Below are 13,773 nucleotides of genomic sequence, written 5' to 3'. Positions count from 1 at the left end.
CATTTTTGGCCACTTTTGGGCAAGAAGCATGGGCTATAGCCCATGGTTTTGTTCGATTTTGGACCATTTTTACACCTCATCCAAAGATATGCATTATTTCTGAACGATGCAAAATGGGTCATTTTTGGACATTTTTAGACAAAAAGCATGGGCTATAGCCCATGGTTTTGATCGATTTTGGACCATTTTCACACCTCATCCAAATATATGCATTATCTATGAAGGATGCAAAATAGCTCATTTTTGGGCAAAAAGCATGGGCTATAGCCCATGGTTGTGATCGATTTTGGAACATTTTCACACCCCATCGAAATATATGCATTATTCATGGTGGATGCAAAATAGGCCATTTTTGGCCATTTTTGGGCAAAAAGCAAGGGTATAGCCCATGGTTTTGATCGATTTTGGACCATTTTCACACCTCATTCATATATATGCATTATTCATGGCGGATGCAAAATACGTCATTTTTGGCCATTTTATGCAAAACGTTTAGTATGGGCTATAGCCAATGATCATGCGCACGCTACACATGAAAAACACATTAAATTTTTGAAGAAAATAATGTTTATTTCTAGTAAGATTGAATTTCGTTTTTCGTCAATTATTTCCAGAATTTTTATCAGCATAAACTTGTAGTAAAAAGTTTGATCATATTTTATTTGCGTGAAACGCGTTTTAAAATCGTGGTTTAATTAGCTTGAAAAAAATCCTGCATTGTTTAAAATTCTATTCACTACATAAGCTTAATTCACAATTTAAATTGTTAGCCATTTTAACACCTTTTCCAAATACATTTCTAGCCAAAAAATGGTCTTGACCAATTTTGGACCATTTTCACACCTTTTCTAGATATATCCATTATTCATGAAGGATGGAAAATAGGTCTTTTTCTGGCCATTTTCGGGCAAAATGCGTGGGCTATAGGTTATTTACTTGCTACGAAACGTTGGTTGCCATGTTGAACACCAGAAAGCAGTAACGTTATAGCAAATCAAGATGCTGCTTGAAATTAATCAAGTGAATAAACGTATCAAGTAAGTCTAAGCAACAAACGAATTTACAACAGCTCTCTTAAATCTCTTAACATTACTTCATAAATACAAGTTCAATTGTTAGTTTTGTAAACTGGAACTAATTCCAGAACACTCCATCTCTGTTATCTGCATACTTCTTACTCCAGGTTAGATTAATGGGTCTATTTTCTTCTTGAATTAGATGACATCATGATTATCATGATTCTAATGAAGATATTGATTGTATCCATGTAGATACCAATGGATCTGAAAGAAATAAAAAGGAACCTTTATTAAAAACTGGAATACTTTGGTGTATTATGACAGACAGACAGACGTACAGAGGAACGGACAAACAAACAAACAAACAAACGAATGAATGGCCTTTCTTCAAGTGGATTCCGATTTTAATTGGATTTTTTCGGAGGGAAGAAAAATGGAGAAGTAGCAGAAAAACTCTCAAAGCACGGGAAACACTAACTAACAACTCTATTCATATGATGCAGAGTACACAGAGTTCAGAGTACGGGAATCACACTCAGGTTGAGGGCTCTCACCACTACGCCACCCAAGCTTCACTAGTAAGGTTTCATGGTGTCATTTATACCCAATTTAGACCAGAAATCCTCTGTTTCAGAAAGAAAAAACTACTGTTTTACTGGCAGTGCACTAAGCCATATTCCTTATCTTTTTTAGATAAAAAATTGTCCCTGGAAATATTTTATTCTGATAACATACAGTAGACTGCAAATTATGTTTTTGATAAGCAGGTCATTTGTCAGGACAGAAGCACATTTCACTTGTCAAAATGCAAGTCTAGAGGTACAAACCCTTTTCTGTCATTGTAATATCAGACGTTTGATCAAAAAGTACGCAGTATTTCCTAAAGGATTAGTATTGTGGTGAAATGTGCTGAGCCAAGCCAAATAATGTAAAGGTCAAGAATCCAATTTTACTGGACAATTGTCCAATGAGTGATAGATACAAGAGATACTAAAAACGTTGCATAACAAATTTGTGAGCAGTTTTGGGAAAGAATGAAAGAAAAACAGGATAAGTAAATAAGATAGAAATTCTGACACTAACGCATTGATAGGATCATAAGGTCTTGCACCATAGGTCGGGTGTGTTTCAGCTACTCTAATGATCTTTTGGGTATCATACAACAGGAAGCCACCAAACACAACCAGCCCTCCATATGTAGTGACGGCATGAAGACCTGCACCAACAGCTGACGTGGCTGGGAGGAACAATGTACCTGGATAATAATAAGGAAATATAATATATACATGTAATATATATTTTTATTAAGCATTTGAGATACTTCTATGCATGCTCTGATTGGAGGAAAAGGTTGAAAAATCCTGTTTACATCAGATAGAATACATGCCCAGCTCAAATGTTTTGTTCATTTCATTAATGTAATATAAAACATCTGCCCTCATTTATCTACTCTTTTACAAAGATAAAGATGATGATAGTGGTGATGATGATGATAATGATGATTATGATGATGATGATAAAGATGATGATGATGATATATAATGATGATGATGATGATAATGATGATGCAATAAAAATGATGATGATGATGGTGACTGATGATGATAAAGATGATGATGATGGTCATGATGGTGATAAAGATGATGATGATGATGATGGTGGCTGATGACAATAAAGATGATGATGATGATGATGTGATGATGATAAAGATGAGGAGGTATGAAGAGGAAAAGCAGGAGAACAAAAAAAAGAGGAAGAAGATGTTGAAGTAGAAAATAGAAGAAGAAAGGGCAGCTTACCAAGAGATGCCATGAACACTCCACCAAGAGCAAGAGCCAAGGGACCACCCCAGGTCAAGAACTTGCCGTCTGGTGCACAAGCTGCAGTAAGTGATAAGGCACCCACCACACCACCAGTGACAACAGCAGCACGGAGCACTAATGGACCACCAACCAGTACCATGGGTGCTATAATCAACCCTACCAGTGCACTGTGACCTGTAGAGGGAAAAAAAAAAAAAAAAAAGTTTGGTCAAGACCTACATATCTACCCACAAATGCAGTTCTTATGATGGCTGACAAGTGCACAACACTTCTCAGGTCATTCCTCTTGACCAATCACATTGACTGGCCACATGCTGATCAGTCCGATGTGTCAAATAGTCATGTCTGACCAAACACCTCTCAGGTCATTCCTCTTGACCAATCACATTGACTGGCCACATGTAGATCAATCTGATGTGTCAAATAGTCATGTCTGACCAAACACCTCTCAGGTCTTTCCTATTGACCAATCACATTTGACTAGTCACATGTAGATCAGTCTAAATGTAGTGGGTCATCATGTCTTAGCCCTGTACAATATCTATATCTTATTACTCCTTTTTTTCAAACCCCCTAGATACTGACCTGCCCATGCTAAGTGTTTTCCATTCAGTCCTGGTGCATAAGGGAGACTCATACATAAGATAGATGATGCTATTGTTGCAACCATTCCTCCACCAACAAACTACAAACAAAAACAAGAAAATGACTTTTAACTATCTTCTTAGGTATGCTAGTCAGGTCAGATGCTCTAACCATGAGCTATTGGGACTCATGTTGGTTTAGATGGTATTTCACCCTGGTCACTTAGGACTCGATAACCTAAGTGGAAAGGCTTAAATACCATTTAAAAATCTCTTTGACTATAGCTATGTAATATAAAAATAGAAAACTTTTACATATGCTGTTTGCAGTCATAAAGCACTGGGAATTGGCAGCACACGAGAGAAGCACTGCTCTCAATCAATCAGTAATTTTAACAAGTGCACTACAATATTATGGATTATAATTCTGAATGAATCCTTTTGGCTGCCTTGATCAAACATGGATTAACACTAGACCTCAAGCATGACCACACTTTATACCTACATTTCCAGAGTTACTTTTTAGTAGCTTCTTTTGTTGTGCTATTATTCACTATTGTTTTGGTATTCTCAAAGGAAAAGGACTGTAGTAGTTTAGGTATGAAATGTCATTTGTCTGGAATGTGAGGCTAACATGGAATTACAAAAGAAATGTCACAAATTCCACCGAGAAAAAGTGTGATTTCTTTTGTAATTTACATGTTAGCCAAGAAAGGGCCATTTCTTTAGCCAACTATTAAAGACCATGAACAGTGATTCAAGAATAAGAGTAAATGGTTTGAACCCAGTTGTTGAAGAATGTTGAACATCAATGTATACTCACCAGAAGAGGGCTTGTTCTCATTAATGTATGCACAGCTCTACTCCGACTAATGGCATAAGCAGCACCAGCTGTCAAAGCCAAGCTTCCTGCGAAGTAACCATAAGTGGATCGAATACGATCCCGGACTACTTGCGGCCACATTAGTGAACGATCTATAGCACCAATATTGCTTGATAATCCCAGGCCATAGAAACAGAGTGCACCCACTCCTGCTAGGGCTGCTCCACCAACAACTGCACGGCCTACTGTTTCAGCTGATAATAAATAGGATTATATTTTAAGACAATCTATTAAGCTTTAACTGTTGTATCACAGCGTGGGTAAATCACAACAGGGTTGGGATCCAAACTAAGTGAAAGCTCAGAGATTGAAGCACAGAAGAGAACCAACAAACATTCTATTCACATAGGACACCAAGCTTTGCAGGACTCGATCCAAAATGCATTGGTGAGAGGTGGCAAATAAGCAGTGCACAACACCGGAGCTTTCCAATAATACCAGTAAGACAATATAGTATTAATTGCTACAGGTTAGATTTTTAAACCAACTTAACTGATTTTGAAACAACTTAACTCAGCGGAATTGAAATGATAATTTCTGGATCTACATATTTTGGCAGTACTAACAGTTGAGTGATTTTGGTAGTAAAAGCAATATAAAACAGCTGCTTATGTATCTGTATTGTGATATACATGTAAACACTCTTGGAGCTATATGTTAAGTGTATGCTACATCGAGTGTATAAGCAGACTAAAAAATCTGCCTCATTTGGGTTCTCGTGGGACTCAAACCACTGACCTCTCATTTGCTAGACGAGCTCTCAACCGCTCGGCCACTGAGGCTTTACAGGAGAAGGTCGTGTCAGATCTATATTTTAATCAAATCCGCGTGTGATCCTTTACCCAACTCTGGGAGCTGTTTCTCCTAGTCAATAAGTAGAAGAACCATTTGGCAACACATTGCTTCTCTCATGCTTTTAATACGGTTCCCATCATGTTTTTATTACAGAACAGAGACATGCATGCAGGTTTTTTGTTCCTTAATTGTATCAAGATCACTCCAAATTATATATTTCCCACTATTACAAATATTATTATTAGTGTAAAAGTAATACTCTTAACATTATTGCTTTCAAGATTGGTTTCAAGATAAAAAGTGTTAAAAACCAAGGTAGTTTTCTAAATCACATGGATGTTTTATTAATAGCTTTTTCCCCCAGTGTTACATAATCCTAACACATCCAATAACAACACATCAAACACATATCTACAATAAAATCTCTACAAATCTAACACAGAAAGTACATCAAGACAAACAGTTACAAGAAAGTAAGGCATCTTCTTCTCCTTACCTGTTATACCAGGTGCCTTCTGCACAGCATCCCATGTCCTCCAACCACTTCGTGCTTCAGTTTGAAAGGATCTTCTTCCCACCTGGTTCAAAATACTTGTATTCCTCGACGATTTTTGCCCAAGACTTCGCCATAAGTTGGATGTACATCGGTTAGCTATTATACGAGCACTGTACATTGTTATATTCGTGTAAAAATAGCCAGTTAATTTAGAAAGGTTGAAAACTTTTTCTCATTTGAATTTTTTTTTTTCTATTTTGAAGCTGCGTAATAAATGATCATGCTTACATCATGACGCATGACGAATATGGGATACCGCTGTTCATGGTGAGTCAGCACTTTGTTTTGTTTTTGTTTTTGTTTATTGTTAAATTGAAAGAAATAAAAAACAAAATGGAAGGGAGAGGTAATCTGAAAAAACAAAAAACATGACTCAGAGGAATTCAATGCTTTCTCATGAAGGTCTTATTATATCCTCCTGCCCAACAGAGACATAGAATATCGCATTACCGCAGGCTACCCACGTGTTAGATTATCCTTGTTTTGGAGTTGCACCGCTGAGGTGTGTATTGAGAACGTGTACAGGAATTCCTTGTTTCTCCGCTCGAGCCCTCATTTATAATTGGCCAAGCAGGCAAACCTTGCTCTCCACTAAAAATAATAACACTCAGCCCAGTTCTCTCCACCAGTTCATCTATTGATGGTTTTCAACCATTCCCAATAGAATTAAATAACAAATGACACGGCGGCCATGTTGGAGGATATAACAAAAGAATTCATTGACATTCTTTTTTTAAATTCCTCCAACATGGCCGACGTGAAAACCATCAATTTAGATCAATCTGGGTTGGGTGAAGAGGTGTCGTAGTTTTATCTGTTAATGAATCAATTAGTGGACACATTTTGTGATACTTTAAAAATTGGTTTTTGTCGTTGTGGGGGACCTCTGGATTTACACTCCTGTCGAGTGAAGAAAATATTTAGCAAAAATTATAAGATGATTAAGAAAATAATAATCGATCCTTTGTGAAAGATAAACTGTGTGCATTATTGGATGTCATTCAGAGGACACGTCAATATGGTCAGGTCAAGCTGCCAGCGGTGAATATGCCATATTTAAGACCCAAAATTATAATTAATTAAAGGAAGAAAATACAACTTATGTTTGTCTGGCAGGATAAGATCTTGCTGGAGATTACTCAACTGCTGTCATAGAGCCTTATCGGTGTTTGAAATCATCAATAATTTCGTGGCTGACGATACGCGATATAAATGTTGGAAAGGAAGGAAAGAAATGTGATAGGTGTAGCTGTCACGAACTTGGCACTTCCAGTCATTATGCCCACGATATGAGAGGCACAAGTCCATGCAAAGTTCTACTCCACAACTACAGTATTCGATAACAATAGGAAATTTTATAAATACTTTCAAAAATCTTCAAATTTTTCGCCAAAATCAGTCAAAAATCAAAAGAAAAGAAGAAAGAAAATCTGTACTTTGACGGTGGGTGTTCTTAATTTTGGCATAGTGTTTCAAAAAATTGTGATCCAGCTGTGAGCGATGTGATGGAGGGATTATGACGTCATGGATTTATGGCGAACTAGACCTCGTGGTATTAAACACGAACAACTCTTTAGCATGAATATGTATTGCCATCCAAAGAATGTGGAAATATCGCTTCCTACTGTGGCATGCGGTATCTAGAACTCTCCAAAACAACGGAATTAAATCACTTGCAAAAAATCCATACATAAGAATTGTTTTGTCTTTTTATGGCAACTCATCATAAGCTTGAACGACTTTCGAGTCATGGGCAGCGATTTCGAGATATTCCAAAAATTGAATGTCATACAGAACGCTTTAGTTGTATTAATTTTGAAGGCACCGTTTTTGGAGTGCTATTGTTTTTAGGTGATTATGTCAGAGATAGTTGCTCCCAAGGGTAAATAAATTTAACCAATGAAATTGAGGGGTTTTATTATAACTGACAGATACGGTGAGGTGTCTGTTTGCCAAAGCTTACATTAGGTTCGCTGTGGTTTATAATTAAGCAAGTTTTATTTGCATTGCATCCTGAGCCCTGCTGATTCGGCTCCTAGACCTGTCACTCCCCTCACTGAAGCTTAGCATCGATTCGACTCTCCGTGCATACGAATAAACTCTCAGAATCGAGCGCAAAAAACATCAAAATGTCTCTCGCAATTATCAAGGAAAAGATGCAGAAGATCAAAGATAACATCGATGATGCGGAAGAAAGAGAAAGCGAAGCCAAAGGTCTGCTTAAAGAAGCTCTATCTCGCGAAGAAGTTCAATTAAACGAAGCAGACTCGCTCAGGAGGAGAATTAAATTGTTGACTGAAGACTTGAACAAAACTGAAGACAGGCTTGCCGAGGTCGAAGAAAAGTTAGATGAAGAATTGAATAAGACCAATAGTCATGAAGAAGCAAGGAGAGGGTTAGAGGACTTTGAAATGGAAGGCGATGAGAAAATACAAGAGTGGGAAGCCAGGGTGAAGGAGATGGAGCACACCGAGAAGGAATCAAGCGACAAACTTACCGAGGCAGAGCGTAGATGCGTAGTTTTGAAAAGAGATCTCGACAGAGCCTTAAGCAAAGGAGACGTGTTGGAGTCGAGAGCAGAAGAACTGCAAGAGAAGGTAGAAGACGCTGTACAAAGGGTCAAATCGCTGGAAGAAAACGAAGAGATTACGTACGAGCGTGAAGAAGAAACCGAGGAAAAAATTAAATTTTTGGATGAGCAAGTAAAGCAGTATCAACAACGTTCCGACACTGCTGAACGAGAATGTGTCAAACTAGAGCGAATCTCTGACCAAATACAGACCGAAATACTACAGTATAACCAGAAGAAGCGAGATATTGAAGAAGAAATGAGGCAATCGTTGGCAGAGCTCGACAGTGATTTTTGAACTTGTCTTTCTTCCTTCATTATATTCATGGTTATTACCGAACAAATTCCTCAAAGTTTTACAAAGTTTATTCTACTTAGTCCGTTGAATTCTGACAATGGTTTGCATACTTTACCGTATTCGTATAGCAATAACATGAAGACCAGCTCAGCTGATATACAAAATTACGCTGGCAAAAAGATATGGATTCAATATGGATTTTTAACATACATTATATTATGAATTACAGTGCTGAATCTAAGCCTCAATAATTAGGTAGTTTTTTAAATTTCAATCGTTACGCAACCGCCAAATTTCTACAGCATAAAGTTGATTCACTTATGGAGTACAGGGTCTGCGTAAAATAATAGTTATGATCATGATTTTTGTAGTAAAGTTTAAAAAAATATATTCTGAAATGTGAGCTTCGAGTTGTAATTGAATTCACTTGTACGAAGCTTAGACAAACAATGGGTATATTTGTTTAGTTTTTTGACTTCTTTAGAAAAGACTTTGATTAACTTTTTATACGCCATATTAAGACCTTAAAGTATACATAATTATTATAATTATTATTTCAAATATATTCTAGCAAGAAAAATCAGCCACAGTTTGATTTGCATGACTTAATGTTCACTCATCGTACTCATCATCAAAGCGGCACCCTTTATTATTAAGCGCGGACACTAGGCTTTTGTTCCAAAACTTTTCTTCTTATATCTAATGTTGAAACAAACTCTTTATTCAAAGGACGCATCTATTAAGCGTACGCCAGACAAAGTCGCAAGGGTGCCCGCTTGATAGAGGCTACCACTGTAATAGTACTATGAAATTGTATATTAACAAATCGAATTGTTTTGCCGAGGTACCAGGTACTCCCTTAGTAAAGCCTGTTTCAAGACCATGGTTAGTCCGTCCGTAGGCCACCTATGAAATTTTGGGTCCCTGGACCTAGAGTTATATGAAAGATGAAACTGCACGTCAACTGGCCATAGAAACCCTAGTCAAGGTCGTGGCCAGGGGGGAGCACAGGGTGCACGTGCACCCCTCCCCTCCCCCCCCCCCCCCCCCCCCCCCCCACCTCCGCCATAAAAGCTTAAGGTCCGCTCATCTATCTCCTTTTGCTTTAGAATTGCATGTAAATGTTTTTGGATTAAATGAGGACCACTTTCCACTGCTAATGTAGCTGATACTGAGATTCTGTTTTGAATAGCAACTGAAGATGTTGATGTAGTGGTTCAGACGTTATGACGTCCATGCGAGTGTTTTGTTCAGCTCGGCGTCTCGAGTCCATTGATGCGGATATAGTGAAGGTTGCTTGCGTTTTATTTACTGGCTCGCACAGACCCCAACAATGCTTATCTTTTTGATGCTAAATATAGCGTCTGGTGCAGTCCAATTTGATTGCAACGACTCTTTTTTTTTTTTGCTGTTGTTACGAGAAACCCCCGACATCTGCGCGCTACTAGCTGGCCAGTGCGGTATCACCGGTTATTTCTCAATTGACACGGTTTTCTTTGTTACTCACAAGGCTTTATTTTTGTTATAACCCTCATTATAAATGCGATGTCAATATATAGTTAGTTATTAACCCGGTTAATAACTATATATATATAGACTTTGCATTCATAATGAGCAACATTTGATAGAAAACCTTCTCAATTGATAAATAAAATACTTAATTAGCTCGAACGTCGGCAATAAGGCCTATACACCCCTCGGGACGTATATGGCTTATTGCCTCCGTTCTCGGTAATTAACTCTTACCTATAACTACTGCTAGCTCTATACTGTTAGCTCTATACGCTTACTTCTGCATCCGGTTCCATTACTGCCAACCTATATCTATACCACTCCTTCAACCCTTCCACTCTCCGCCCTATCTGGCTATAGGCGGATCATATATACTAACACCATCAATCACTGCCATCGTCGTCGTTCTACTAGTACCAACACCATAACCTTGTTATCACTCTCCTAAGTACTTCCACCTTCCAACCAATTCCTAGATTTAGCACTAGCACTAGCACTAGCAATGCACGCTCCCACTTCCAAACAAGTTCTCCCACAACCAATAACTCCTTTAACAACCACACTTCCCCAGTCAACCATCACTAGTGCTATTACCACCTATTCTTCGTTTGCACGTTATGTCATCGCGGCCATGTTTGTACCATTTAACAAAAGATTTCTCATTAGCATCCATTGTTAACGGCACCACAATGGCCGCCATGCTTTTGTCTTTTAACTCTATTGGGAACGGCTTGCAACCCATCAATAGCTATTACCTTATTAACACTTCTCCAATAGCGCAGCGCAACCGTGACGTCATAAAAACGAAGACAAAGGCGAAATTCGGACAAACAAACTTACAAGTTTACTTTCAGCAGATAATTTTCACAGCCGATCGCAGTTGATCTTAGTTTACATGGGTTATTATTGTAGCTTTAAGTAAAAATAGTAAAATCGGTTCGTATAATCCTCGTAGCCGTTAAACAGAATGCAATGCTTGTCCGAATCTTTAAGCTATTTTTAGAATCAGTGCGCTGCGCTATTCCAACCTACCACTATACCATGTAGTACTATAACTATGCAGTAAACCAATGCAACTATTACAAATACCCACACCTTTAACACTACCACTTCTAACCAAGTTCTACCACTACCTTCCCATGCAGTTAACCACTAGTGCCATTACCATCTAGCTATTATCATTGTCATTAGTACAGAGGGTAAAAAAACAGCGCGCGTAATGACACGTAATACATTTGTCAGTATCACACCCACATTTTATAGACACAGTCAAGACTGTTTTAAGATTTTTCTTAATTCTTTTATGGAAAATACTTCAAAATAATTAAGGAACATCATTGAAGTTTACGAAATAAAATATGGATTTAGTAATGAACGCACCATCAAAATGTCACATTTTTTCGCGTTCAGTAACTCAGAGTAACTATGATTAAATGAACGACTACAAGAAAGCAGAGCTCGTTCTGAAAATTTGCCATGTACCGTTTGTGAGTGCGTTACAAAAAAATGTCCTTTTTAATGACAGCACATTGAAACGCACAGAGTAAAAGCAACACTCGCTCTGAAAATTTGGTATATGCTTTTTACGAGTTACATAACTAGAAAACCTCCTCAGTTTACCCCGATTACTGACGTCAAAAGGCTTCGAATAAAAGCAAAGCAAAGCTCGTTATAATTAAGTCCAGGGAGTTGTCTGACATAGATTAATTAGTTCTTCATCCTACGATACGTTAAGAACAAACCGTAAAAATCAATTAACATTTTCCTTTGAGTGAACACCGGTGAGAAGAACGACAAGGGCCTTTTCATTATATATAGTCTTTCTCGTTGTACTTTGCTTCATATTTTTATTTCCACTTGTCGGTTGTAGATCAAAGTATATGCCACGAAAACTACATACAGTCAGTTTCTGATCAAAACCTAAAAGTTGGACCTAAAAGTTAGGCGGAAGGAATCGAAAGGAAAAGCGTACCAATTGATCCGTTCGCAAACGAGAGAATTTTCGTAAGGTGAAAGCTAACTAAGAAACAGTATAGAAGCGGTGAGTATAGCGAAAATAGTAATTCATAAGAATCAAAAGATTTTTCGTCTTCTTCTTAACAGACAATTATTGTAGACATGCACTAATTTCATTGTTCTGCTACTCAACCAACTGACTTAGAATTTGTTCCCTGGGCCGGACCGATCGATAAACGAGGCTATTTCCGTTCAGTAAGGTTCAGATTTCAACTACTACCCTTATTCTGCGATCCTTCAGTCGGCTAGATATTGTTCTTCTATGTAGGTAACCCAACGTAAAACGTTTAAAAAACCTAAGACAAACAAACATAAACGACAGTAAACCTTATATTGTTATGCAACAGAGTTTTAGAATTTTATCGACTCGAAACTGAGGGATGGTAGCTGTTTCATAACACAGCAAAAACTCATTATGTCACGCCTCACTCGCTAAGTATCTATCTAAAAAATATCCGTTTCTAAGGTTCAGATTTGGGGAATAGTGGGAAATAGTGGCATATGATTGTATGGATTGTAGTAGTAAAAATCGAACAAGCGCCAAACGAACGAGCGGGTGAAAAATAAAGGAAGGATAGAAGACAAGTGAGAATGACGGATCATAAAAGAAAAAAAGCGCGAATTGGGAGGAAGATGATAAGTATATCGATCATTTTGTTGAATAGTCAATTCTTCACCATTTCTCGATCTTTTCGTACTTTTCAATATAACACCATGCATATTCGTATACGTACATAGTGTTCGCCAGGGCTGGGTGCTCGCGCTAAAGTAGGTCTTAAGCACTGATTTTTTTTTTCCTTTTTAGTTATCGGTCATGATCAAAAGCGTCTTATTCGTCATCGGGGGATTGCTCCTAATTGGAGTCGTCATCCTTTGGTTTTTTCTTGGACGAAGACGAAAAAAATCAGTCGAGAACCTGCAAATTCTACACAGGAGGCAAGATGGAAAGACGTGTCATAATTCAGAATCAGGTTCTACGCGGCCTTGTTCTCGCATTCTACGTAGTCTTGAAATGATAGATCCTGTTCGTTCACATTGGAAAAAACCTTCGCCAGATCGCCTGCCAAGAATACAGATGCTTTCTGAATGCTTTTCCCCAGGGTATGATCTGCAAGTATGCCGCTCTACCAAATCTCCGGCTCCTCGCCAAAACGTCTCCTCTTTTGAAAACGTGCATGAAGAAATACACTCTGCAGCTGTAAATTCCCCAAATGAAACTAGTCATCCAAGTCTGCTTACTGAAGGCATGCGTTTGCAAAACCTTGCAGTGAATTTCGCATCTGAATATCTTCAGTCTGGTCTTGTGCGACAACCATCTAGTCGAACTGCTACTCACAAAATCCCTGAGCAATTTCCTGCTAAATCTAATTCTCAAAGTCTACATTTAATTCATGGTACGTGCATTCCAAACATTACAGTGAAACTTGTCACAGACGAACCTATCGTGCAAACACATTCAGGGAGACCTCGTTCTCAGAGTCTACGGTCTTATGAAGGCCACCATCCACAGGAGCATTCTGGTTCAGGGAGACCTCGTTCTCAAAGCCTGTTGGCTTATGAAGGCCACCATCCACAGGAGCATTCTGGTTCAGGGAGACCTCGTTCTCAAAGCCTGTTGGCTTATGAAGGCCACCATCCACAGGAGCATTCTGGTTCAGGGAGACCTCGTTCTCAAAGCCTGTTGGCTTATGAAGGCCACCATCCACAGGAGCATTCTG

General features: G+C 38.3%; 2 protein-coding genes across 2 annotated transcripts; one reads left to right on the top strand and one right to left on the bottom strand.

The window, feature by feature from the left end:
• Positions 1-549: 549 nt before the first annotated feature.
• LOC116301537 (growth hormone-inducible transmembrane protein) lies at positions 550-5,879 on the bottom strand. Its single transcript, XM_031710612.2, has 6 exons — positions 5,601-5,879; positions 4,250-4,503; positions 3,428-3,527; positions 2,819-3,016; positions 2,103-2,274; positions 550-1,283 (listed from the first exon to the last, which is right to left on the bottom strand). Exons 1-6 carry the CDS (start codon positions 5,776-5,778, stop codon positions 1,199-1,201), a joined length of 987 nt encoding a protein of 328 aa, XP_031566472.2. The 5' UTR covers positions 5,779-5,879; the 3' UTR covers positions 550-1,198.
• A 1,752-nt stretch (positions 5,880-7,631) lies between these two features.
• On the top strand, positions 7,632-9,410 carry LOC116301538 (uncharacterized). The gene has a single exon (XM_031710614.2). It carries the CDS (start codon positions 7,790-7,792, stop codon positions 8,525-8,527), a length of 738 nt encoding a protein of 245 aa, XP_031566474.1. The 5' UTR covers positions 7,632-7,789; the 3' UTR covers positions 8,528-9,410.
• The last annotated feature ends 4,363 nt before the right edge of the window (positions 9,411-13,773 follow it).

This window comes from Actinia tenebrosa, unplaced genomic scaffold, assembly GCF_029948245.1.
Source record: "Actinia tenebrosa isolate PJP-AT-01 unplaced genomic scaffold, QUT_ActTen_1.0 PGA_scaffold0__85_contigs__length_37466705, whole genome shotgun sequence".
NCBI classification, from domain to species: domain Eukaryota; kingdom Metazoa; phylum Cnidaria; class Anthozoa; order Actiniaria; family Actiniidae; genus Actinia; species Actinia tenebrosa.
This window is presented reverse-complemented; position numbering and strand designations above follow the sequence as displayed.

Coding starts and splice junctions, on each gene's coding strand:
- LOC116301538 (XM_031710614.2), top strand. CDS start 7,790: ATGTCTCTCGCAATTATCAAGGAAAAGATGCAGAAGATCAAAGATAAC.
- LOC116301537 (XM_031710612.2), bottom strand. CDS start 5,778: ATGTACAGTGCTCGTATAATAGCTAACCGATGTACATCCAACTTATGG. Junction 3,528..4,249: donor TGAGAACAAGCCCTCTTCTG/GTGAGTATACAT, acceptor TTTTGTTTGTAG/TTTGTTGGTGGAGGAATGGT. Junction 2,275..2,818: donor AGTGTTCATGGCATCTCTTG/GTAAGCTGCCCT, acceptor ATTATTATCCAG/GTACATTGTTCCTCCCAGCC.